Source organism: Pelobates fuscus, chromosome 2 (genome assembly GCF_036172605.1).
Source record: "Pelobates fuscus isolate aPelFus1 chromosome 2, aPelFus1.pri, whole genome shotgun sequence".
NCBI classification, from domain to species: Eukaryota; Metazoa; Chordata; class Amphibia; order Anura; family Pelobatidae; genus Pelobates; species Pelobates fuscus.
Window position 1 is genome coordinate 46,165,988 of NC_086318.1, and position 26,922 is coordinate 46,192,909.

The following is a 26,922-nucleotide window of genomic DNA, read 5'->3' on the forward strand; positions in this document are numbered from 1 at the left end:
CACTGCTCAATTCTCTCCAATTTAGGAGTTAAATCACTTTGTTTATACAGCTCTAGGCACACCTCCCTGCATGTGACTTACACAGCCTTCCAAAACACTTCCTGTAAATCTAATATTTACATTTCTTTTATTGCTAATTGTGTTTAGTTTAGAATTTCTTATCTCCTGTCCTGTTAATAGCTTTCTGGACCTGCAGGAGCCTCCTGAGTGTGATTAAAGTTCAATTTCCCAAGCAGGAGATAAATATTCTGAAGTAAACATCTGATTGAAAAGTAAACCCTTCTTCTTCATCCTGATTGTGTGAGTCACAATCTGGAGTGTCCTGTGAAATTACTGTAATACTTGCAAGGGAGATTTTATTTTTAACAAAAACTGTTTTCACATGATTTGCCTCCAGATCTGTATATACAACTCTGCATTACAACATTACTATTTTTCTCAATGGACACCCGTTGATTGGGTTAGAGCATCAGCTGATGCTTTCAACCTCTCGGTGACCATCTGGCAAACCTTTCCTTGCACAGCACAGCAGAGTTAAATGGAAGCTGGGAAGCTGAAGGGTCAGGTACCGAATCCCCAACTGCGCGGTTTTACCGTTCCAACTGGTTTTACCCCAGAAACTAAAAAGGTGCCCAGACACTGCTGCCCCATCACTTAAATAAGCGTTAGTTGTTATGGCGTTGGAAATATTCTTTTAGTTAACACCCCGCTGAGATAGAATTGGGCATTTCCTAAATCCTGGTCCCTGATGGCATGTATATAACTCAGGTATGGTCAGAAAGTGCTATTGGAAGGAATATGCTTATATCTATATATATAATATAGATTTGTTGAAAAAAAAAACACAAATTCAACACTTCGGTGTCATTTTGTCTCTCAGTCTTCCTCTTTATATCACTTCAACCCACAAAATAATCCTACAACATCCCTCGTACAAAATGTACAAGAGTATAGAAAATAGCATTTGGGGCAAATAAAGGTAAACAGCGATATTCGAGGACTGTTGTGATGGTATGTGCATTCAGGTATCTGTACATGAAGGTGAGCTTCTGATTATGGCTGTATGACTGTGAGTGTGTATAACTAACTGTAAGAACATCAATTAGTGTGTTTGACTTAATGTTTGAGGGTGAGTGAGTGTGTGTTTGTATACATGAATAAGGGGCGATGACGCAGACATATCTTTTTATTTTATTTATTTTTTATGAATCTGGGACCCCTGATAACATAGTGCGCGTATAATGGAATCCCTGGGATGTGTCTGTGTCAGTGTGCAGAGTGTGAGCAGGTGGGTGGGATTTCTGGAACTCAGTGCTGGGTTACAGGACACTTAGAAGGCGGCTCTGTACTTTCCATACACTATATGTCTTTGTAGATACTTTGAAAGCTACAGTGCCTGTCCTCCTGTATGTAATTTCACCAGCTAACACACAACACTCCAGCATGAAGCAGCTTCTGAGCAAAGTGGTCCTGTACCTGTCTAGCCTATTACTGGCAGCCGTCCACGGGACTCATTACAGGATATATGGATTCCAACCTCAAAGAAGATACATTTTTCCTCCAATGGTTCATGGCAGTGCTGTGTTGCCGGTCTCAAGACCTAGCGTGCTAGCCAGCCCACCCTACATAGCCAGTCCTCGTCACAAGCCAGAGCCTAGAACCATCCAGGTCCAACCGCCAACAGGTAGGATAAACTACGGACAAAGTGTCCGTCAATTTAACCCTTTGTGTGCAACATGCGGCAGCCCTCTGTTGTTGATGATCCAATGCCACATGAGGGGGGGGGAGGAAATTCATTAAGGCAAACCAGGTGTTTTGGGTGCAAAGTGCTAAATGTTGAGAGACATTCTATTGGTTTTCACGTTGGCTGGTCCTTATTTATATTATTATTTATAATGGTACATGATGATTGGTTCTTATTTATTTTATTATTTCTGATGATCCATGATGACTGGTCCTTATTTATTTTATTACTTACAGTGTTACAAAATTGCAGGTTCTCCTGTGTTCATTTCTCTGACTTATTAGAATCGAGTTAAAACTGCCTCCCAATATTATACTATAGGTCTTTTTTCTATACAAGTGTTTCATGCAATCTGTAATTCAGAGAAATTGGAGGTGTATTTGCGCTAAATGTTGCCAGCTGCTTTCCAGCATAACGCATCTCACTGTTTAGTAAATAGGACCACTTGTTTCCCTTTTAACATTCGGGGGTGTATTCGCTAAACTCAGAATTGTAGCAAACTGAAATCCAGATGGCAAAATATAGACTAATATAGCTGAGCTTTGAGTAACGCTGAGTTGTCGAATTTTTCCAGATCAACTTTTTTTTTTTCACATATGTTTTGCCATTTTAATCTTAATTTACTACAATTTTATTACATAAACACAACAGGTTTATTCAATACAATGTGAATAATCTGGAATTCAAAGTGAATTCATAGAATCTTGGAGATTTTTAGTAGTTTGGCTACTTTTTTTTTTTTTTTTTTAAAACCTAATCAGTTTTAATTCTTGGAAATCAAACTGACAATTATATTCTTCTTTGTATTCATTAGATAAGAGTTATTTATTTGTAATGTATCTAGCGTGTTATTCCCTTCTACAATGGTCTCTGTGTTTCTCTGAATCTTCACTAAATATATTTATCGGGAATAAAAACTGACACTATTTTGAAGGTTTAAATACATTTTGAACTCAAGGTGTCAATAGAATTCTGTATCCTTACTATCTGTAGCTCTATACAGTCCCACGGTCTAGAATCAATGAGACATTATATGTGTCAGTGAAGATCCCAAGGACTACATTGCTCTGATGAAAAAGGTCACTTGACTTTTGGATTAAGGGAAAGTTGGAAATGGGAAAGGAGGATCCATCCATAGTAGTAAACATGTGAAATATTGTACAAAACATTAGTTATTCGTCGTCGAGCTTAACAAAATATATATTCTATAAACAGTAAGTTTATTAAAATCTTCTTCCCATTTATCCCAAATATGTTTTTTTTTCATATCGTCTTTCCATTTATCCCAAATATGTTGAAGATTTGCAAATAAATGTGTATTTTTTCTATAAGACATTTCGTTTGCTTTACTATCTAAAACCATGATCAAAACTTCTTTACGTGTAGGTAAAGTTTTAGACTTCCAGTATCGAGGTAGACATGAAGTAGCTGCGATTAGGATGTGGCCTATTATTATTTTATCGATTTTCGTAACAGACTCCGGGAATATCTTAAATAGTGCTAGCTCCGATGTTAAGATACTTATATCCTCGGGAGAATAGTTCTGTGCATAGAGCAATACCTTAACCCCTTAAGGACCAAACTTCTGGAATAAAAGGGAATCACGACATGTCACTCATGTCATGTGTCCTTAAGGGGTTAAAGGACCACTATAGGCACCCAGTCCACTTCAGCTTAATGAAGTGGTCTGGGTGCCTGGTCCAGCTAGGTTTAACCCTTTCTTCTATAAACATAGCAGTTTCAGAGAAACTGCTATGTTTATATTAGGGTTAATCCAGCCTCTAGTGGCTGTCTTGTTGACAGCCGCTAGAGGCGCTTCCGTGCTTCTCACTGTGAAAATCACAGTGAGAAGACGCCAGCGTCCATAGGAAAGCATTGTGAATGCGCATGCGCATTCAGCCGAGGAGGAGGAGGAGAGTCCCCCGCCCGGCGCTGGAGAAAGAAGTACGTTTAACCCCTATCTCCCCCTAGAGCCCAGTGGGAGGGGGACCCTGAGGGTGGGGGCACCCTCAGCACACTATAGTGGCAGGAAAACGAGTTTGTTTTCCTGGCACTATAGTGGTCCTTTAACACACCTTCAGAATGTACAGCCGCAAAACATGTTTTAGAATTATGTAGTAATGATTACAGACCAAACAGTTTCTGGTTTCCAACTGTTTTATCTATAAGCGGAAAGAAAGATGATGACTGAAATTATTATTCCTGCATCATGGTGATGACAGAGTTATTCACTAAACCTGAAATTTGTGGAATTCACCAACTTTAGAATTTTAAGCCAAATCAAAAAAAAAAAAATGTCTTTATGTTTTCAGCTCAGCTATTTTCGTCTTGAGTTTGCAATCCCATGATGATTTCTGGACAATTCACAGTGACGTGTATAGCCCTGTGGGTTTTCTTGTAGTGGTTTTTTAAAGGAATTTCATGAATTGAAAACATGTTTTGCTAATTTTAATCCAAAATACTCCAAAAATAACATTTCCAAATCATATTCAAAACTTCAAATTGATAAAATGTGGTTATACATTCACACTCACTCACTGTTTAGTGAACAATCCCCTATTTGAACATTTCCATTATTAGGGATCCTTACAGTCTCTTAGTCCAGGGGTTTGTGACCTTCCACATTCCAGATAGTTGGATGGTGGTGCAGGGTAGTCCAGTGCTTCCCAAACTTTTTAGGTTCAAGGTGCCCATAATATTTAATTAGTGGAGTGATAGCCATTTGATCCAAGGAGACATCTGACTGCTATTTTGGGATCAAGAAGGATTTTTTTTCCTAGTTTGTTGCAAAATTGGAAGCGCTTCAGAATGTTTTTTTTGCCTTCTTTTCGATCAACAGCAAAAACATATGTGAGGAAGGCTGAACTTGATGGACGCAAGTCTCTTTTCAGCTATGTAACTATGTAATTATGTAAGTTCAATATATTTTCAAGGCAGAAAAAGGGGGGGTGTACTAGCGCTAATTTAGTGGATGTGATATAGGTGAACAAGCTGCTTCAACATCAAATTCTTATCTTTAAACAATAGTGAAACAGTGAAATGTAAGGTGAAGCGCTGTATATTTTAAACAATGTGAGGTATAAAAATTAGGACAATACCTTAGTTTCATACATACAAGTCCATATGTGACATATAGTACCTTGAAATAAAACACAGATAAAGACAAAATAGTGTATCCTGTGATATATAAAAAATAGGTATAGAATGAAATAAATTTCCCACTCACACTTTTAGGAGCTAATGGATATAGCTCAATAAAATCGCTTGTAGGATCCGTAAAGGCGATCCTAATCCCTTCTTTTGGTGGGAGTTCTTCCTCTTCCTTGGTCTCTAAAATCAGGAGAGGTATATGGTGCAGTACCTTAGATATAAAATCTCTAAAAGGGTAAAAGTGAAAGGGTACTTACAAACCCAGAGCCATCCAAATCGGCTCTGATCAGGAGCGTATGTGGTTAAGGACCACAATCCTTCTTTGTGCAAATAAAAGTAGCAGGAACAATGCCAGTAGTGTTTAAAAATATATATAAATACTTTATTACATACAAATATATAACATTATAAAAACACTTTACTAGGCATTAAAAAAGTCCAATTCCATGAAGACAAGTGATCTCCAAATTCCCAGGACGCGTTTCGCTATATCAGCTTCCTCAACTTTATATGTAAAAATGGAAAATACTTTTCCATTTTTACATATCCAGTTGAGGAAGCTGCTTCAACATCAAATTCTTATCTTTTCCATTTTTACATATCCAGTTGAGGAACCTGATTTTAGAGACCAAGGAAGAGGAAGATTAGGATCGCCTTTACGGATCCTACAAGCGATTTTATTGAGCTATATCCATTAGCTCTTAAAAGTGTGAGTGGGAAATTTATTTCATTCTATACCTATTTTTTATATATCACAGGATACACTATTTTGTCTTTATCTGTGTTTTATTTCAAGGTACTATATGTCACATATGGACTTGTATGTATGAAACTAAGGTATTGTCCTAATTTTTATACCTCACATTGTTTAAAATATACAGCGCTTCACCTTATATTTTCAAGGCACCCCAAGTCAAAATTTCTAGGTTGTATATCTGTACAGCGCTGCGGCATTTACTGGAGCTGTAGTGTAATGTACAGTCTTAGTGTTTAAAGGGGTGCTTGTATATAGTTATTGTGTTTTAATATAGGGATGTGTTTGTAATGTTTGCGTTTGATTGCAGATATGTGTTTGAATATTATGTTCAATCACTTTTAAATGCGGGTGTTTGTATATCCTTTTTGGAGTTTAAATGCAAAGGTGTGTTTGTATGTAATATTTGTGTTAGATTGCCGGAGTGTGTTTGTATGTTGTGCTGGTGTATGACTGCTTGGATGTATGCACATACACACATACATACTTATACAGATATATATACACACAAATTCATATAGACACCGACACATACACACATAGATACACACCAACACATACACAAACCTTAACACACGCATACACCAACATATACAAACATGCACCCTGACGCACACACGTAATGATACAGATACACACACTGACATAAAAACACACACAATGATACAGACGCATATCCTGACACACAGATGTGTGCGCACACACAGACACACACTGGCACAGAAGCACACTGTCATATATACACACATACAGATGCACAACCTGACACCCACACCTACATGCACACTGTAACGGAGCTCTCTGTACCCCGGCTGGGTACCTTCACCAAGGACCGCTTACTAGCTGGAACAAGGGAAAAATCTCAGCACTTCTGCCCCCAGTCGCAGTGGCTTGACTGGTGTCCTGGAAACTCTCCGTCATGGAATCGAATAGGGGACTAGCTCTATCTACTCCCAGGGACTGGACGACACTCAGTCCTGGGAGCTCTAGTCCTTACAAGGACTTTCCCAGCAGAATCCTCCACACTGGAACAGTGATTAGTCCTTTGCCCTCCCACACATAGTTCTGGAAGTACACGCTGGAATGCTTTAATCTGGCCAGATGGCCTGCTTTTATACAATATCCCCTACAAGGGGTCTCCCACACAAAACAACAGGGTAATCCCTCCCCTGTGCCTGAGAGATAATTGAGTCAGGAACTGTACAAATTCAATTATCTCCAGGCACACAAAACACACATTTTACAAACAAACAAACAAACAAACAAACAAACACACATTTTACAAAGAGTCACATCCTCAGATAGCCAACATATCCCCAAAACACCCAGATCAGTTTGGTGGTTCAGGAATTCCATGGAAGTCAACTTTTGACCACTTTTGAAAGTGGAGCTATTTTGAAAAAATGGAGAAAAATTCAAAATGTGATGTGATCTCCCTGGAAAACAATTGTATCAGTAGGAACAATGCATGGTTTCCATTGTGATTGCCACATTTTTTAAACTTTGCCCCACTTATTTATTTGCTTTGTATTCAAAAATACATGTTTGTGTTCCTGACCCTATAGTGATCCTTTAAGATACTACCTCATTCTGAATACAATGTTTTTTGGGGGAGGGGGGGATGCAACCTGAGAGTTCTGTGCCGGCAAGCACCTGACACGTAAATCTGGCCCTGGGTATTTTGTGAATTTTAAGATACTTTATGTTTATTTCAAGTAAAGTATTACAATCCGTTTTTGTTAGCGTATAAAAAATAAAAATAAAGACTGTGGCAGATAAACTGCAACTAATTGTCTGTGTTTATTTTTGGTTGGTTGGGTAATTAATTTCATATAACTAAACATACATGAGAGCTTCTGAGAAACAGGATGAAAGAGAATAGAGAAAAATAACAAAATGGCACCATTTGCCACCCAAGCTGCATTCTGATTGGCCGCCGGGTATTTTACAGAATCTAACTAAAACTGATATCATGGCAATAAACTAATGGAAGCTCCCTGTCTGTCAGAAAAATGCAGACAAACTGGAGCATTAAATAAAAAGTAAAAGCAGGTATGTTTGTGAACATTTATATATTTACTGTCATATATTCGCTGTCATATATTCGCTATTTTCTATAAACTGAACTTAATTTTTAGAATCACAATGTCTCTAAATCTTCTCAAAGGGGAGCAGTCACATTTCTACATTTGATGTTTTTATGCATACATGTTTTTTTTTCCAATGACTGTTTCCCTGTTGTTGTGTGGCTTGTCATTTTGTCAAAAAAGCTGATCAGTTTGTAAAAATGTGGCTTTGATTACACTGGTAACTTCGGAGGTTAGTGGACATTGTCCTCAGTTAGTTTGCCTTATGTAAAATACACATCAACTTCAGTAGGAGCTACGGCGTAAATATTTTAATTTCTTATAATGTGCTCAGCCCCAGGCCCTATATTTTAAACATGATACGGCATGAATAAGGTTAAATTATTGGGGTGGGAATTCTATGCCCTGTTTAACTGTTTGGTAAAATAAAGACCATTTAATAGTATGAGTACTTGGACGCATTAGGAATTGTCTGGATAACAGGTGCTCCAGGAGGTCTTACTTTAGTGTAATAAATACAGGAGAGCTTTCACTTTCCTAATTTGGTCCAAGGAGTAGTTTATTTAAGGATATTTTTACTCATCCTTTCATTCGTGGATGTCCGATGGTCTCGTTACTGATTACTCCTCCCTTATTCAGATAAATAACTAAACAGTCATAAGAACACATGTCAAATTTGTGTCTATCCGTGAGAACAGGATTAGTAATACCGGTGTAACGTGAAACTAGGACCTTGCACATCCTTTTTTATCTGACAGAGGGACTTAATAAGTTGTTTCTATGTTTCTATTATTGGTGCCCATCCAGTTTACATGGTTAAAGGAACACTCCCCACCAATATCAATTTAGAATCAAATAAGCTCTTATAGTGGTAGGAGTGTCCACGAGTTGTTGTCCGTAACCCTTCCTTGAACTGCAGTGCAGATAAGAAAATTAGAATTAGCTTCAGAATTTCCAAGTTTAATTATCTTTTCTTCAGCCTCAAAAAGGCCATCTTAGTGACCCCCCTCCAGTTTATATTTTACAGACTCAACATACCGCAACTGACTGCCCATTTTAAATTGGTGGCTAGCTAGTAAATCTGGCTGAAATCTGGATGCAATTTTGGCTCATTCATAGCCAAAACTGCAAACTCCACACATTGTTATACAGTGCATGATGTCTCGATTTAACAGTCTAGTTGGCCCCATACATAACAAGATGGTTTTCCCCCATTCAGTACAAGATCATTCAGACCATATTCTATCTTAGCATTCATGATGTTAACTTACTTTGTCTTTCCACCAGCTGAGTCAGGGTGAGGGTCTAGAACCCCAGTGGGCCAACTGGTCTCCTGGTCTCCATAACCTGGCCAGCTTCCTGGCTGCTGCAACGGCAGTCCAGAGATTCCGTCTTAGTATTTCTGATGGATGCTGTTTCCTTCACGTTACCAGCTGAGCCTCAGTGAGACTCAAGAACACATGGTGGTGAGCCAGCTGGTCTCCATTTATCCATGTGCCAGCCAGTTTCCTGGCTGCAGTGATGGCAGTGCAGATATTCCGTCTTAGCACTTTTGACGGATGCTGTTTCCTTTTTCTCCAAGCGATGAGCCTTGGTAAAGCATGAGAATATTAGGCGGTGGGCCAACAAAAGAGGGTCTGACACAGTGGTTAATGAAAATAACACCTAGGTTTGTTGAACTTATACTCATTTCAACATCTGCTACCGGAAGTAGTTCCATTTGCAACTCCTTTTGTTATGCTAATTTCTGATGCATTGCTTACCTCTCTGTCACTCGGAAGAAGGAAATCAAAAACTCATGAACCTCCAAGAATTTTGGTTGTATAATAAACTGTTAGCCATTGCCGCGCAGGTGCCACTAATCCTCTGTGGACTTTTGTGGAGTATTTGGTTGTTTCTTTTGAATTTGTACCACTTACCACATGTTTTTACTTTAAGTTTGTATAATAGTTATCATTGGGTTTGAATTGTCATAAAAATGACTCCTATATGTATATAGTGAGTTAATTCCCGCTGCTATCTTCACAGACACAGCCTGCAAGAGTCGACCTATGGACCTGGTGTTTATCATTGACAGTTCCCGCAGTGTCCGTCCTCAGGAGTTTGAGAAGGTCAAGGTTTTTCTGTCTAACATGATTGACACAATTGACATGGGCGAGAAAGCCACACGCGTGGCCGTGGTGAATTATGCCAGCACTGTGAAAATAGAATTCTTCCTCAAGACATATTTTGCTAAAGCAGCAATGAAAATGGCTATTTCTAAGATCAGCCCTCTGTCTACAGGCACCATGACCGGACTTGCTATACAGACTGCTCTTGAAGAGGCGTTTACTGAAGCATCAGGAGCACGCCACCCATCGCTCAACATTCCAAAAGTTGCCTTTATTGTAACGGATGGACGACCTCAAGACAAAGTCCAGGACATTTCTGTGAGAGCACGGGCTGCGGGGATAGAGATATATGCTGTTGGAGTGGACAGGGCAGATATGCAGTCTCTTAAGCTTATGGCCAGTGAACCTTTAGACGATCATGTCTTTTATGTGGAGACTTACGGTGTCATTGAAAAGCTGCCATCCAAGTTTAAGGAGACACTGTGTGGTACGTTTTTATCGACCTGTAACTACAATGGTATATCATAACATAATAAACAAAAACACTCATAGCTGATGTCCACTAAAATGTGTTTGTATACTATAAATAAATGTTGGGTTTTCCCCACTAAACTGGTCACGCCTCATTGCCAGACAAACATAATGCCAAATGTACATATCCACCATTAAACACACAATTTTCATGCTCACACACAACATTATTTATATCTAGCTTTGTTTGTATCTGTGCTGTGGGTTGCAAGCTTGAGGCTATAAACCAGGGCTGTCCAACCTGCGGCCCCCCAGATGTTGCCAAACTACAACTCCCATGATTCCCTGGCTATCTGTTTCATTGAAAGAATCATGGGAGTTGTAGTTTGGCAACATCTGGGCCGGCCGCAGGTTGGACAGGCCTGCTGTAAACCATCTTACATGGCTTCCTTACAGCTCTGCGAGGAAATGATCTGACATTATTTCTTCCCAATGCTGTCACTCAGGAGGAGGATGGGGGCTGTCACTACAAGGCGATAAGGGGGCCGAATCCGATCCTCTGCCAAAGCACAATGTAGGCTGGTTAGGAGAGATTTGTATCTCATTAAAGGGACACTGTAGGCACTGTATCTGCTTCATTTCATTAAACTGATTACAGTGTCCAGAGTTCCCAAGTTCTATAATTTCATTCAGCATTAAACAGTTTTTTTTATATTTTTATGTTTCAATGCTAAATTAGAGTCCCCAGCAGCCCCTCCCCTCTGTGCTGCTTCGGCGAATGAGGAAGTACTAGCATGAGCAGCAATGGGCAGCTATAATTGGCTGAGAGTGTCAGCTGTCTGTTTTTAGCCTATCAGAGCTCCAACTAACGGCGTGAAGGGTATGACTTCAAGGAAGTGTGTAATCTCTGCCTTGGCCACACCTCCAGAAGAGGCTGGACTGTAGGTGGCCTTGATCCCTTATTTAGTGTTAAACTGCTCTAAAACGGTTTAACATTGTATGGAGAGACAGTGCCAGGAGATTCCAGGCATCATAACCAATTCAAAGAGATGAAATGATTATAGTGAGTACAGTGTCCCTTTAACCAAACCATGCAGGCACCAGAGCACGGTCAAGCCTATTAATGGTGTATTGAAATGGTGTATTGAAATGGAATGAAATGTCCACTAACATTGCAGCTTTCACAATAATTAGCATTTATTTAATATACATTTATGTGACCTACATCTTGTCCATACTGCTCTGTGTACATTGGAGAAGCCAAAACATCTTTACCATGCAGCCAGGGGCGGACTGAGCACTCGGGCAAATCGGTCATGGACCGAGGGCCCGAGGCTTTAGGGGGCCCGCCTGCCTGCCATGCAGTAAAGTAATAGCTGGGCTGGGGAGTTAAACAATCTCCCCAGCCAGCCAGCGTGCAGTCAGTCAGGGGCCCCGCACGGCACTCCGCGGGCCCCTGTTACAAAGCTGATTTCCCCCTTGTTCGGGCAGGCACAGTAAGAGACAGCTAAAGGGCCCTCCTAAAGACCCACTATGCTGTCTCTCACTGTGCCTGACTGGTGAGCGGAGAAGGAGAGCTGTCTGTAGTGCTGATCAGGCAGCTCCGTGCGGCTCCTGATAGAGGAAATGACATCATGTGTCAAAAGGTCAGGGAGCCGTGCGGAGCTGCCTGATCTGTGTTAGAGACAGCACTTCAGGGAGAAACAGCATGCTCCAGTGCTGCTGGGAGAAGGATTAACCCCTCTGGCCAAAGGTAAGGCTCCTCTTCATCCAGCAGCTCCTCTTCCTTCTACCACTACTGCCCCTACATCCACCACAGCCCCTACCCCTACAGCCCCTCTACCCTTTGCTGCCCCTTTGCCCCCTACTCCCTGCTGCCCCTCTACCCCCAGTAGACCCTCTGCTGTCCCCCTGCTGCTCCTCACCCCATACTGCCCCTCTACCCCCTGCTGCCCCCACCCCTGCCTCCCTACTGCCCCTCTACCCCCAGTAGACCCTCTGCTGTCCCCCTGCTGCCCCTCTACCCCCTACTGCCCCCCACCCCTCTACCTCCTGCTGCCCCCACCCCTCTACCTCCTGCTGCCTCCCTACTGCCCCTCTACCCCCAGTAGACCCTCTGCTGCCCCCCTGCTGCTCCTCACCCCATACTGCCCCTCTACCCCCAGTAGACCCTCTGCTGCTCCTCACCCCATACTGCCCCTCTACCCCCAGTAGACCCTCTGCTGTCCCCCTGCTGCTCCTCACCCCATACTGCCCTTCTACCCTCTGCTGCCCCCCACCCCTCTACCTCCTGCTGCCCCTCTACCCCCTGCTTCTCCTCTACTCCAGCAGCCCTTCTATACCTACCACAGCCCCTACCCCTACTGCCCCTTTGCCCCATACTCCCTGCTGCCCCTCTAGCTCCTGCTGGTCCTCCTGTCCCCTGCTGGCCCTCCTGTCCCCTGCTGGCCCTCTACCCCCTGCTACTCATCTACCAAAGCAGCCCCTCTACCCTCTGCTGCCTCCTGCTGCCCCTCCAGCTCATGCTGGCCCCCCTACTCCCTGCTGCCCCTCTACCTCATGCTGGCCCCCTACTCCCTGCTACCCCTGTACCCCCTGCTGCCTCTTTGTCCCCTACTCCCTGCTGGCCCCCTTATCCCCTGCTGGCTGCCCCCTACTCCCTGCTGCCCTTCTATACCTACCACAGCCCCTACCCCTACAGCCCCTATACCCTCTACTGCCCCTTTGCCCCATACTCCCTGCTGCCCCTCTAGCTCCTGCTGGCCCTCCTGTCCCCTGCTGGCCCTCCTGTCCCCTGCTGCCCCTCTACCCCCTGCTACTCATCTACCCAAGCAGCCCCTCTACCCTCTGCTGCCTCCTGCTGCCCCTCCAGCTCATGCTGGCCCCCCTACTCCCTGCTGCCCCTCTACCTCATGCTGGCCCCCTACTCCCTGCTACCCCTGTACCCCCTGCTGCCCCTTTGCCCCCTACTCCCTGCTGCCCGCCTACCCCCTGCTGGCACCCCCCTAACCCCTGCTGGCACCCCGTACCCCCTGCTGGCCCCCCTACCTCCTTCTGCCCCTCTACCCACTTACTCCCCGCTGCCAGCCTACTCCCCGCTGCCCCTCTACTCCCCGCTGCCCCTCTACTCCCCGCTGCCCCTCAACCCCCTGCTGCTCCTATACTCCCTGCTTCCCCTCAACCCCCTGCTGCTCCTATACTCCCCGCTGCCCCTCAACCCCCTGTTGCTCCTATACCCCCAGCAGCCCTTACCCCTACAGCCCTTCTACCTACTACAACCCCTTTACTCACCACAGCCCCTACCCCCTACAACCCCTCTATTCCCTGCTGCCCCCCTTACCTGGTGCTGCCCACCCTACCTCCTGCTGGCCCCCCTACCTCCTGCTGACCCCCCTACCCCCTGCTGCCCCTCTACCCACTTACTCCCTGCTGGCGCCCTACTCCCTGCTGCCCCCCATATTCCCTGGTACTCCTCTACCCCCAGCAGCCTTTACCCCTGCAGCCTTTCGACCTACTACAACCCCTATAACCACCACAGCCCCTATCCCTTACAGCCCCTGTACCCTCTGCTGCCCCAGCAGACCCCTGCCGACCCTCTAGCTCCAGCAGACCCCCTGCTGTCCCCCTACCCCATGCTGCCCCTCTAGCCCCAGCAAACCCCCTGTAGCTTCTATTACCCCTTGTCTCCACTGTAGCTTCTATCACTCCCCTGCCCCCTCTATAGCCACTATTTCCCATTACCCCCACTATAGCCCCTATTATTCGCTGCCCCCACTATAGCCTCTATACCCAATACAGCCTCTGCCCCCACTACAGCCCCTATAACCACTACAGTTTCTATGCTCCTGCACACACTTCAGCCTTAATTCCCCTGCCCCCACGGCAGCCCCATGTCCCCTGCACCCACTACAACACCCCACAGTTTTTATCTACTGTTTTTATCTACTGCATACACTAACACAACAGTGTGTGTGTTGTGTTAGTGTATGCAGTGTGTGTGTTTTTTCCCTAGCACTATAGCTTCCTAAAGTGCCCCCCTCCTTTACAGGGTTGAGGGACCTGGGACACTGTACCTACACCACTTCAATGAGCGGAAGTGGTCTGGTGCCTATAGTGTCCCTTCATAGATACTCTGTATTTCGTGGTAGGATATGAGGATTCAAAGGCAGTCATATATCCACTTACAGTAAGTATACACAGAAACATACATTCACTTCACATGCACATACAATCAAATATATTTTGAATCCTAATATCCCAACACGACTTACAGTAAGTATACACAGAAACATACTTTCAAATACTGCCCCTCAACCCCCTTTACATGCAAATACAAGGTACATCTACAACAGTATATATATATATCTGGAGGGGGCCCAGGTCCTAATTTTGCCCGAGGGCCCAAGACTCTCTCAGTCCGCCCCTGCATGCAGCCCAGTGAGAACATGAGATAGATGGTAGATCTATGTGAAAGTTAAATTAAGAACACGTTATTATATAAAATTGTGCAGATCATCTACAACAGAGAGAGATCTTTTACATTCATTTTTCCTTTATTATTTAATTCCATAACAGGTATAGACTTTTGTGTGCCAGGAAGACATGATTGCGAGCACTCATGTGTAGCAACTGATGCATCCTATTATTGCAAGTGTCACGATGGATACAAACTGAATCCAGACAAGAAGACGTGTTCACGTAAAGGTAAATTAGTGGTGTTGTTTCACAGCTATGGAACACAATGGTTACAGCTGCCTTTGACACATGTCAATCAATCACAAATGCACTTCAGTTGAGATGACGTGTAACTACCATGGCTCATGTCATGTTGCCATTGCATGCATACAGGGGCGGACTGAGAACCCTCAGGGCCCCCGGGCAAAATAAATCAAGGGCCCCCTTACAGGCCCCACCCATACTCCGCAGCAAGCGCAACCCATGTCCCGCCTCCATGCACCGCCTCCAGCCACACCCTACACAATCTTTAGACACAAGGAACAAAAGTGCAATAATCCCTTCAAGGCCCCAGTAGAGACTACAATTGAGGGCTAATGGGCCATGGAGGGGGGTCTTTCTAGCAGAGGCTCTCTCAGTGTCCTTTAGAGAGTGTGTTAGAAAGAATCCCCTCCAGGCCCTATTAGAGACTACAATGGAGTCTAATAGGCTTGGAAGGGGGTCTTTCTAACAGAGGCCATCTCAGTGTCCCTGCTGGAAACAGTCGCCTCCAGGCCCCAGTAGAGATTACAATTGAGGGCTAATGGGCCATGGAGGGGGGGGGAGTATTCTAGCAGAGGCTATCTCAGTGTCCTTTACAGAGTGTGTTAGAAATAATTTCCTCCAGGTCCCATTAGAGACTACAATGGAGTCTAATGGGGCCTGGAGGGGGGTCTCTCCAACACTCTGGTTCCTATTCACAATATAGCAACACAACATAGCTCGCTGATACCTAGGCCAAGTTGGCTCCTCTTACCTTAATTACTGTTGTTGGCTGGCAGTCTGTGGGCTTGCTGGAAGGCTGTGGGCTTACTGGCTGCGGCTGGCAGGCTGTGGGCTTGCTGGCAGGCTGTGGGCTTGCTGGCTACTGCCGGCAGGCTGTGGGCTTGCTGGCTGCGGCTAGTAGGCTGTCGGCTTGCTGGCTGTGGCTTGCTGGCTGGCAGGCTGTGGCTTGATGGCTGCAGTTGGCAGGCTGTGGGCTTGCTGGCTGTAAGCCTAACTGGTGGCCTGTGGGCTGGCTGGCTACTGGCCAGCCTGTGGGCTGGCTGGCTGGCCGGCCTGTGGGCTGGCTGGCCGGCCTGTGGGCTGGCTTGCTGGCCTGTGGGCTGGCTGGCTTGCTGGCTACTGGGGCACTTGGAGATTATTTAAAGAAATAATCCATGCACAATAACCACTACTGCTCTGTGTAGTCGTTATGGTGCAAGGAGGGCCGGGCCCCCCTCCCAGAGTAAGTAGTCAAACCGTTTAAGAACAGTTTGACAACTTACCTGGGGTCTGCTGGGATATGAGGCTGTTGTAGGGTATAGGAGCAGTGGTGCAATGTGTAAGGGGTGCAGTGTGTGTGAAAGGTTCAGTGTGTGTGAAAGGTTCAGTGTGTGTGAGGGGGTGTAGTGTGTGTGAGGGGGTGTAGTGTGTGAATGTGTAGGGTGTGTGGGGCAATGTGTGTATGAGGGGGCTGTGTATGTGTGTGGCAATGTTAGTATGGGGGGCTGTGTGTGTATGGGTGGGCAGTGTATGTGTGTGTGTGTGAGGCAATGTGTGTAAATGTGTATGGTGTATGGTGTGTGTGGGGGCAGTGTGTGTGTATGGGGGGCAGTGTGTGAATGTGTATGGTGTGTGGGGGTAGTGTGTTTATGGGGCTAGAGTTCACTCTCACCACTGCAACCACCAGGAATCCCTGGTGGTCACAGTGTTGAGAGTGAACTCTAGCCCGTAGCTCCAGGGCTAGAGTTTACTTTCGCCAGAGCCGTAACGTTGCCGTGGTAACCGCGGCAATGATCTGTGCTCGCGCAAGAAGGACCCAGAGGAGCTGCAGGCTGAGCTCCCAGGTCCTCTCTTCCTCCCTCCCCTGCCGGCTGCACGCACGGTGCCTGCGGACAGGGGAGGGGGCAATTGCCCTCCTCTTACTCCCCCCAACCCCTCTTCTTATCCCCCCTCCCCCTCTTCTTACTCCCACCTCTTCTTACTCCCCCCTCCCCCTCTTCTTACCCCCTTCTTACTCCCGCCCCCCCTCTTCTTACCCCCCTCCCCCTCTTCTTACCCCCCTCCCCCCTCTTCTTACCCCCCTCCTCTCTTCTTACTCTTCCCTCCCCCTTCTTACTCTTCCCTCCCCCCTCTTCTTACTCTTCCCTCCCCCTCTTCTTACCCCCTTCTTACTCCCCCCTCCCCCTCTTCTTACCCCTTCTTACTCCCCCTCCTCTCTTCTTACCCCCCTCCCCCTCCTTACCCCCTCTTCTTACCCCCTCCCTCTCTCTTCTTACCCCCCTCTCTCTTCTTACCCCCTCCCCTTACCCCCTCTCTCTTTTTACCCCCCCTTTCTTTTTACCCCCTCCCTTTCTCTTTTTGCCCCCCCTCCCCTCCCCTCCTCTTTTTGCCCCCCTCCCCTCCCTTTCTCTTTTTGCCCCCCTCCTTTTCTCTTTTTGCCCCCCTCCCCTCCCTTTCTCTTTTTGCCCCCCTCCTTTTCTCTTTTTGCCCCCCTCCCCTCCCTTTCTATTTTTGCCCCCCTCCCCTCCCTTTCTCTTTTTGCCCCCCCCCCCTCCCCTCCCTTTCTCTTTTTGCCCCCCTCCCCTCCCATTCTCTTTTTGCCCCCCTCCCCTCCCTTTCTCTTTTTGTCCCCCTCCCCTCCTCTTTTTGACCCCCTCCCTTTCTCTTTTTGCCCACCCCTCCCCTCCCTTTCTCTTTTTGCCCACCCCTCCCCTCCCTTTCTCTTTTTGCCCACCCCTCCCCTCCCTTTCTCTTTTTGCCCACCCCCCCACCTCCCACCTCCCCCCCACCTCCCACCTCCCCCCCCCCCCACCTGTAGCGTGACCGAGCTGCACTCCGGTCCGCGGTGCCCGGCCGGAGTGATAGGAAGGTGCACACTGAGTGTGCACCTTCCTGTCAGTCCGGCCGGGTACAGGAAACAGAAACTCCAGTGTTTGTGCACCTTCCTATCACTCCGGCCGGGCACCGCGGACCGGAGTGCAGCTCGGTCACGCTACAGGGGAGGTGAGAAGCTGCAGCCGCCTGAGGCTCTTAAGAGAGCGCTCAGGCGGCTGCAGCATTTAAAGGGGCGGCCGGGCCCCCTGATGGCGGGCCCCCCTCCCAGCCGGGCCCTCGGACCATGTCCGAAGTGCCCGACCGGTCAGTCCGCCCCTGCATGCATACCTTTTAAACTAAGCTCACGTGTGCTCTCCATGCTTTCATCCTTACTCTGAACAGTCACAAAGCAGTTTTCTCTTGACATTTGCACAGACGTTATTCGGCATGTGCTAAAACTTTATATAAACCTTTTGCACAGACATTATTCGTCATGCACTATAACCTCATACTAAATAAGACACGGAACAGTTAATTCTGTTGGAGTACAAAGTCCACAGCTTTTATTAATTAAATTATTAATTAAATCATAAATTTGCATAATTAACATAATTTAGGGTCATTGTCCAACTATACATTAAATTACTATACCCCCCACACAGTACCCCTGACAATGACCCTACCAATTGAACAATATATAACCAAATAACAATTAACTTGAAACACGGCCTACCAAAGAGGCCCCACATCATATTGATAACTGTAGGGGTGTACCTCAGACACCCCTACACCCCCAGGTTCGTCGCCACCGAAGAGCTTGAACCAACCAGTCCTTAATTCCATCAGGCCTACACCTCGGCCTGTCCAGTTCAAACTCCACGCCAAATTCCAATTTTTACTATGCCCTGTTCCGCCACAGCACATGGCTTGACCTCCTTAAGCGCATGTGCGACCCCCACCACACCTAAACAGGGCCTGCTCAATACCTTCGTGGAAGCCAAGGTTCAACAAATCATTCCCCACGTCTGACAGGTGTACCCCGTCCCTCCTAAAATACCCAGGCAACATGCCCTCCAACTCCCTGTGCCGCACCACTATGCCCCCAGAACGTCTGATAAAAACTGCCATCATCTTATTAATTTTACCCCTTGATCGAGCTATTGCAGCCGGATCCCTGGCGTGTCTCCACGCAAAGCGCGGAACCATCTCGGACCACACCTCCACCACGCCTGGAACCAGCTCCCTCAGCCGATCCACATCCCTTTTCATCCTCCTCACCAACTCCCTTTGGGGAATCCCACCTAAGTCGTTCCCCCCTCCGTGAATCAACACTACATCCGGGACCGACCCACCAACCATTTTTCGAAACAAGAAACTACATAAACTCTGCCAACTAGCGCCCCTAAAACCAAACCAATTGTAACGAGTATATACCCCTACACGCAGGATCCAGCCTAACAGAAGACAGTACAGAGGAGAGATACGTCTACCGGACCTTAGAGTGGCCGGACTCGACGTAATAGGATAAGACAGAGTCAGGAACGATCCGAGGTCAAGGGCACAAAGAGACAGCGTAAACGAAAACTAGCCGGGGACTGGTACACAGGAATCAGCAAGCCGGCAAACAGTACAGAATAGGATAAAGCGAAAACGAAGTCAGAATACAAAGCCAAGGTCAAATACGGAGAAACACAACTGAACACAACAAGCACTAAAGGGAACTGTAGCAGAAACCACGATAGGGCAAGGAACTAAGGGAAAAGGGTAAGTATAAGTAGCCTTCAAACTAATGTGATTGGCTCCTGTCACTTCCACTCCCCCAACAGGTAAGTGTATGGGGTGATTGGCATGACAGGAGCCAATGGGAGCCTTTTTGCAATTTAGGCTCCCACTGTCTCTTTAAGAGCGCGCCCGAGATTCGCGGCGCGCTCTTAGCTGCAGACGGGACACGTGACCGCTTCTCGCGGTCACTCCCCGCCTTCCTGTCTGAACAGTCAGACGAGCCGCGCGCGGCTCGTGCAGCCGCAGGACCGCGCGCGGCTTGAAGAGAGGACCGCGTCCGGCCCCCGGATAAGGTAAGTACCGCTACACCAATATAGAGTCACTCGTTCCAATGGAAAGCCCAGCTGTGATCCGCTTCTGCGAACTGCGGCTCTCTTCTCCGCCCAGTACACATACGAGTGGCCCAGCAACCAAACTTCCAAACCTGAAAAGAGACAAAATTAGTGGCAGAAAAAAGGCAACGTCCCCAACCCAAATTCGTGCACCCAAGCAATTACACCAACTTATCCGGCCTTACATACGAGCGGAATCGCACGGATTCCCACCTCCCTATTTGTTTGATCCTCTCGTCCCCCAAACCTAAACGCGCAGCTTCCGTCGCTGCCCCAATGCGAAAAGAGTGCGTCCCAAATTGACTCGGTTCCATGCCCAACTTCTGCAATCCCATCCTAAAGACCCGCAGAAACTGAAATCGTGACAACGCCGAGCCATCGGCGTGTAAAAAGAAACAACCCTTCCCTTCCGGCCGAACCTCACAGTACCTTGTGCCGCAAGCCACCGGGCAAGCCCCTGATCCTGGCAACTCATACAGCACCACCGCACATCCTTTGCCGTAAACGTCCGTTTTAGACCGGCGTAGCCATATCTGCACCCGATCACTACCTATGACCACGTCCTCGAACATCAAACCGCCGTTCCCCAACTTGTTGGCACTCACCAGCTCACTAATGCGAAAAGCACCAAAAAACGCCCAGACAAACGCCCCAGAAAATAGTGCTACCTCGGAAGGGGAATTACACAGATCGATCAACACCCCTAACAGGTTTTGCAAGACCGAAAACGACACTGGCCGCCTCGGGTCCGCGAGCTTCTTACCCCTCTTAAAGCCCTTCAAAGCCTGGCGTATTAGAAAATTCTTCGTAATGTCCTCCCACCCGTTGAACTTGAACAAAAACGCCATGGCAGACATGCACCTATCTATCACGGCCGGTGACGCCTGTTTAGCAAACAAGCGACACAGTACCCACAACAGCACGTCCACCCTCTGCCCCTGCGAACTGTCACCCCCTACCTGCTGTACCGCCTTGTCCCATTCTTTCCAAACCTTGACGTAGCCCGACCAAGTGCTCGGCGCCAGAGAATTCTTTATACACTCCCCAAGCATGCGGTCCCGAGCTGCCACATCTCGCCAGGGCAAGCCTGCCCCTGCGCCATAGCTTCCGGCGCCGCTTCCCGAAATCGTTCCCACTGAAAACGAGAAAGGTGGTCTCGTCCTCCTCGCCGGTCGACGGACCGGTACCGCAGGAGCAGGCCCGGCAGTCCCCAACTGCTGATGAAGCCAATCCAGTCCTCTGTCCTTCACAGCTGCCCGAACACCATCCAGTATCTCATCGAGCGACGCCATAATCCTGCAGAAACGACAAAGAAAAAGAACCTCGCCGACCTGACACAATTTACAGGTAAGAGAGGCTCTGGTTAAAATGGCCCCTATTCTAAAATGGCTGCTCTTTATACTCCCTGTCTCCGCCCCCAAGCACCATTAAACTAATCCAACCCCCAAACACTAGCACCTGCCCACTCCCTGGCTCTGTCAAGGCCCACTCCTCCTACTGCGTTGTTACATGGGCTTCAATAGTGTCCTTTTTGTTTCCCAAGATGATACAACTCTTTTACGTCTGACAGTGTGACTGGCTCACACTTTGCTCATCGGTCCTCTTCTGTGGTGGCTTGATAGCTGCCAATCCATGCCCTCACAGACAGACAGAGAAGGGATACTTCATGTGCTTTGACAGAAAAAATTATAAAAATACAATTTAACCCCTTAAGGACCAAACTTCTGGAATAAAAGGGAATCATGACGTGTCACACACCAGTGGCGGATCCAGAGCCTGATCTCGGGAGGGGCACTTGTAGATTATTTAAAAAAAATAATCCTAGCACAGTAACCACTACAGCTCAGTGTAGTAGTTATGGTGCCAGTAGTGCCAGGACCCCACCCCAGAGTAAGTAGTCATACCGTTTAAGAACAGTTTGACAACTTACCTGGGGTCTGCTGGGATATAGGGCATAGGAGAAGTGGTGTGTGTTAGGGGTGAAATGTGTGTGAAAGGTGCAGTGTGTGTGTGAGCGGTGAAGTGAGTGTGAGTGCGTAAGGGTGGCAGTGTGTGTTAGGGGGTAGTGTGTGTATGGGGGCACTGTATGTCTGTCTGGGGCAGTGTGTGTATGGGGGGGCACTGTATGTATGTGTGGGGCAGTGTGTGTATGGGGGGCACTGTGTGTGTGTTTGGGGCAATGTGTGTATGGGGGGGCAGCAGTGTGTGTAGGGCACTGTGTGTGTATAGGTGTGCAGTGTGTGCGGGGCAGTATGTGTATGGGGACAGTGTTTGTGGGACAGTGTTGTATGGGGACAGTGTTTGTGGGACAGTGTTGTATGGGGACAGTGTTTGTGGGGCAGTGTGTGTATGGGGGCAGTGTTTGTGGGGCAGTGTGTGTATGGGGGGCAGTGTTTGTGGGGCAGTGTGTGTATGGGGGTCAGTGTGTGTATGGGGTCAGTGTGTGTATGGGGTCAGTGTGTGTATGGGGTCAGTGTGTGTAGTGTTTGTATGTGGGGCAGTGTTTGTGGGTCAGTGTGTGTATGGGGTCAGTGTGTGTAAGGGGGAAGTGTGTGTATGGGGCAGTGTTTGTGGGTCAGTGTGTGTATGGGGTCAGTGTGTGTAAGGGGGAAGTGTGTGTATGGGACAGTGTTTGTGGGGCAGTGTGTGTATGGGGACAGTGTTTATATGGGGACAGTGTGTATATGGGGACAGTGTGTATATGGGGACAGTGTTTGTGGGGCAGTGTGTGTATGGGGGGCAGTGTTTGTGGGGCAGTGTGTGTATGGGGGGCAGTGTGTGTATGGGGTCAGTGTGTGTATGGGGTCAGTGTGTGTAGTGTTTGTATGTGGGGCAGTGTTTGTGGGTCAGTGTGTGTATGGGGTCAGTGTGTGTAAGGGGGAAGTGTGTGTATGGGGCAGTGTTTGTGGGTCAGTGTGTGTATGGGGTCAGTGTGTGTAAGGGGAAGTGTGTGTATGGGACAGTGTTTGTGGGGCAGTGTGTGTATGGGGACAGTGTTTATATGGGGACAGTGTGTATATGGGGACAGTGTGTGTATGGGGACAGTGTGTGTATGGGGACAGTGTGTGTATGGGGACAGTGTGTGTATGGGGGCAGTGTGTGTATGGGGGCAGTGTTTGTGTGTATGGGGTCAGTGTGTGTGTGTATGGGGTCAGTGTGTGTATGTATGGGGTCAGTGTGTATGGGGTCAGTGTGTGTATGGGGTCAGTGTGTGTATGGGGTCAGTGTGTGTATGGGGTCAGTGTGTGTATGGGGTCAGTGTGTGTATGGGGTCAGTGTGTGTATGGGGTCAGTGTGTGTAGTGTGTGTATGGGGTCAGTGTGTGTAGTGTGTGTAGGGGGTCAGTGTGTGGATGGGGGCAGTGTATGTTGGGCAGTGTGTATGGGGTCAGTGTGTGTATGGGGTCAGTGTGTGTATGGGGTCAGTGTGTGTATGGGGTCAGTGTGTGTAGTGTGTGTATGGGGTCAGTGTGTGTATGGGGTCAGTGTGTGTAGTGTGTGTAGGGGGTCAGTGTGTGGATGGGGGCAGTGTATGTTGGGCAGTGTGTATGGGGTCAGTGTGTGGATGGGGGCAGTGTATGTTGGGCAGTGTGTATGGGGTCAGTGTGTGTATGGGGTCAGTGTGTGTATGGGGTCAGTGTGTGTATGGGGTCAGTGTGTGTAGTGTGTGTATGGGGGCAGTGTATGTTGGGCAGTGTGTATGGGGGCAGTGTGTATGGGGGCAGTGTGTATGGGGGCAGTGTGTATGGGGCAGTGTGTATGGGGGCAGTGTGTATGTGGGCAGTGTATGTTGGGCAGTGTGTATGGGGTCAGTGTGTGTAGTGTGTGTATGGGGTCAGTGTGTTTATGGGGTCAGTGTGTGTAGTGTGTGTATGGGGTCAGTGTGTGTAGTGTGTGTATGGGGTCAGTGTGTGTAGTGTGTGTATGGGGTCAGTGTGTGTATGGGGGCAGTGTATGTTGGGCAGTGTGTATGGGGGCAGTGTATGTTGGGCAGTGTGTATGGGGGCAGTGTGTATGGGGGCAGTGTGTATGGGGGCAGTGTATGTGGGGCAGTGTATGGGGGGCAGTGTGTATGGGGGCAGTGTGTATGGGGGCAGTGTATGTGGGGCAGTGGGTATGGGGGCAGTGTATGTGGGGCAGTGGGTATGGGGGCAGTGTGTATGGGGGCAGTGTATGTGGGGCAGTGTATGTGGGGCAGTGGGTATGGGGGCAGTGTATGTGGGGCAGTGTATGTGGGGCAATGGGTATGGGGGCAATGGGTATGGGGGCAGTGGGTATGGGGGCAGTGTGTATGGGGGCAGTGTGTATGGGGGGGAGGGGAGGAGGGCTTTTTAATAAAAAAAAAACAAAAAATGTATTTAATAAAATATATTTATGTCCCCCCTCCCTTCTTACCTTTATTGAGGAGGAGGGGGGACATTTCTGGATCCCTGGTGGTCCCAGTGGGGAATCCCTGGTGGTCCAGTGGTTCCAGTGAACTCTAGCCCGCGCTCCAGGGCTAGAGTTCACTCTCGCGAGATTTGGAGCGCTGCCGTGGTAACCGCGGCAACGCTCCAAATCTCGCGAGAGGAGGACCCGGAGGAGCTGCTGGTAACAGCTCCCGGGTCCTCTCTCCCTCCCCTTCCGGTCGGCTGTCAGTAATGTGCCTGCAGACCGGGGAGGGAGATCAGTGATCTCCCTCCCCGGTCCGCAGGCACATTGCAGGGCTGGCGCTTGGGCAATGCCAGCCCTGCACTAGCCGGCAGGGGAGAATCTCGGGGGGGGCAATTGCCCCGTTGCCCCCCCCCTGGATCCGCCAATGTCACACACGTCATGTGTCCTTAAGGGGTTAAATAACATTTCTGAAAGAAGAGTATAGATATAACCCAGTGAAGGCTTGCAATAGTGGCAATGCAGTTTTACTCATGCCTCTGTGTTGGTGGGATAAGCCTGCTGTTAAATGGTATGGTGACAAGAATGATGAGGTAAAGACGAAGGGAAAGGAGAAAAGTAAAGGAAAGAGGAGAGAAACAGAGAAGTAAGGGAGCAGCAGCACGCCAATTTGAAATTCGGGTGTGGAGGGTGATAGGAGATGGGGAAAGAGTGCTCAGTGCACAGTAAAGTGACATTTTCAGACCACGTTACTTTAAAACCCAATACTGGCTGACCCAAGGTGTATGTTTATGGCTGAAGTATCCTGTCTTATACTAATGGTAGGGAGGAGAATCTCTTTTTTTTTTTTGCATATACTTAATTTAACAAAGAATATAAGAATATATTTATTTTTTCCTTTTTATCCTTTTACAACTTGTTGAAACGATCATTATATTAAAAAACAGTGAGTGTGCATATGACTTTACGCATCTCGCAAGCATTCCTGACTTTCACTTACAAATGACAATGACAATTTTAACAAGCGTGTCCTGTTCGTGTATTACAGAAGAGGTTCGGAAGATTGTTGAAAAAGAAGATCCCTGTAAATGTGAAGCACTCGTTGAATTCCAGAGAAAGGTCAACACATACATCAATTCACTGAGTACAAAACATATCCTTTAACTTGGGTGAAAGTCTTAACTCACTGTTAAACTCCGTAGGAGTTTTGGTTATTAACTGGCCTTTGGAAAGTAGAAGAAAACCATTTGACAGGCTGTTGTGGTCATGGTGGCAGGAATCCCCAGCACTGTCTTTCTATAAAGGTCAAACGGGATTTGGATCACGTGGCCCCTCTTCACAGGTATAGTGGGAGCAAATACTTCTGCATTAGCAATATCAACCGTGTCTGTTGTTGGATGGAATTCACTGTCTAAAAGTCTTAGTTGTAGTGGTTATGGTACTTTGAGTGACTTTTTAAGCAGTTCTAAAAGTAATACTAAGAGATATTTATTCACCAAACCGTCCGTCATTGGGTTCTTGGAGCCAACTTGCAACGTCAATCAGAGCAGCATGATTTGCAATGCGAAAATATTTGAAATGAAGCAGTGTACATGTATGAATTCCTTTATCAAAAATTACCTGATCATCACTTTTAAATAGCCCCGAGACCAGCGCATCACGTGAAATAATAAAAAGTCCATGGCAAAAATGTATATGAACAAAAGATTGGATTTTGTGATTTAAGCATGAAACACCATCTTTTCTGTCATGCAAGTCTTATTATTATTCTTTAAATTTTTGTTTGTTACTAGCCTTTATGCAATTAAAGTTAAAAAAAATGTGAATATATATTTTTGCTATTTTTTTATTTTTTATTTCTACAATTTTTTTTACAATTACTACAAGTGATGATCCAGATGATTTGGAAAATATTTCAAGCTAATTAGAATTTGATATCCCTCCCCCCCCCCCCCCCCCCCCATCTCTGCTGTTTAATAACAAGTAACAAGGACATCTATATTAGATACGACGGATTTATATCTTATTTATATATCTACATAAAATATCCCATATTTTTTTCGTTATTATTTCCATGATGGTAAACAGGCTAAGTGGATCTTGCTGATTTTATTTAATATAAATTAATGGGAAATATGATTTTATTTAATATAAATTAATGGGAAATGTGATTTTATCTAATATAAATTAATGGGAAATTTGATTTTATCTAATATAAATTAATGGGAGCTCTCGTCTGCCACAGAAGTTAATCAGAAACAGAAAAGTTTATAGATTTAACTGTGCTTTAGCGGTCCAACAAAAAGTCAGGATAAAACTTATTGTAAACAAAGAACCCAAATGAAAGGAACAAGGCTGATTTTAAAGTTCAGTATCGGCACTATGAAATCAAAGGAATCTCTGCACTTTATCATTTTTTACCTGATTTGAAGAAATACATTATAGATTCTAAAAACAAAATGGTATAATCCACCAACATGACACCGCAAAGCTACAAAACATTCCAGCTATACTTGATTTTATGTTCTTTTGATGTTTCAGTTGTTTATTCATTTAATATTGATCAAAATATATTCCTTTATTCCCATTGATCATTGAGTGTGTTGAAG

The 26,922-nt window shown here is 46.6% G+C and overlaps 1 protein-coding gene across 1 annotated transcript; it reads left to right on the plus strand.

Annotated features, from left to right (window-relative positions):
- Positions 1-1,342: 1,342 nt before the first annotated feature.
- Positions 1,343-25,492, plus strand: MATN3 (matrilin 3). Its single transcript, XM_063440865.1, has 4 exons — positions 1,343-1,684; positions 9,764-10,333; positions 14,893-15,021; positions 25,362-25,492. Exons 1-4 carry the CDS (start codon positions 1,444-1,446, stop codon positions 25,475-25,477), a joined length of 1,056 nt encoding a protein of 351 aa, XP_063296935.1. The 5' UTR covers positions 1,343-1,443; the 3' UTR covers positions 25,478-25,492.
- The last annotated feature ends 1,430 nt before the right edge of the window (positions 25,493-26,922 follow it).

Coding starts and splice junctions, on each gene's coding strand:
- MATN3 (XM_063440865.1), top strand. CDS start 1,444: ATGAAGCAGCTTCTGAGCAAAGTGGTCCTGTACCTGTCTAGCCTATTA. Junction 10,334..14,892: donor GTTTAAGGAGACACTGTGTG/GTACGTTTTTAT, acceptor ATTCCATAACAG/GTATAGACTTTTGTGTGCCA. Junction 15,022..25,361: donor GAAGACGTGTTCACGTAAAG/GTAAATTAGTGG, acceptor CGTGTATTACAG/AAGAGGTTCGGAAGATTGTT.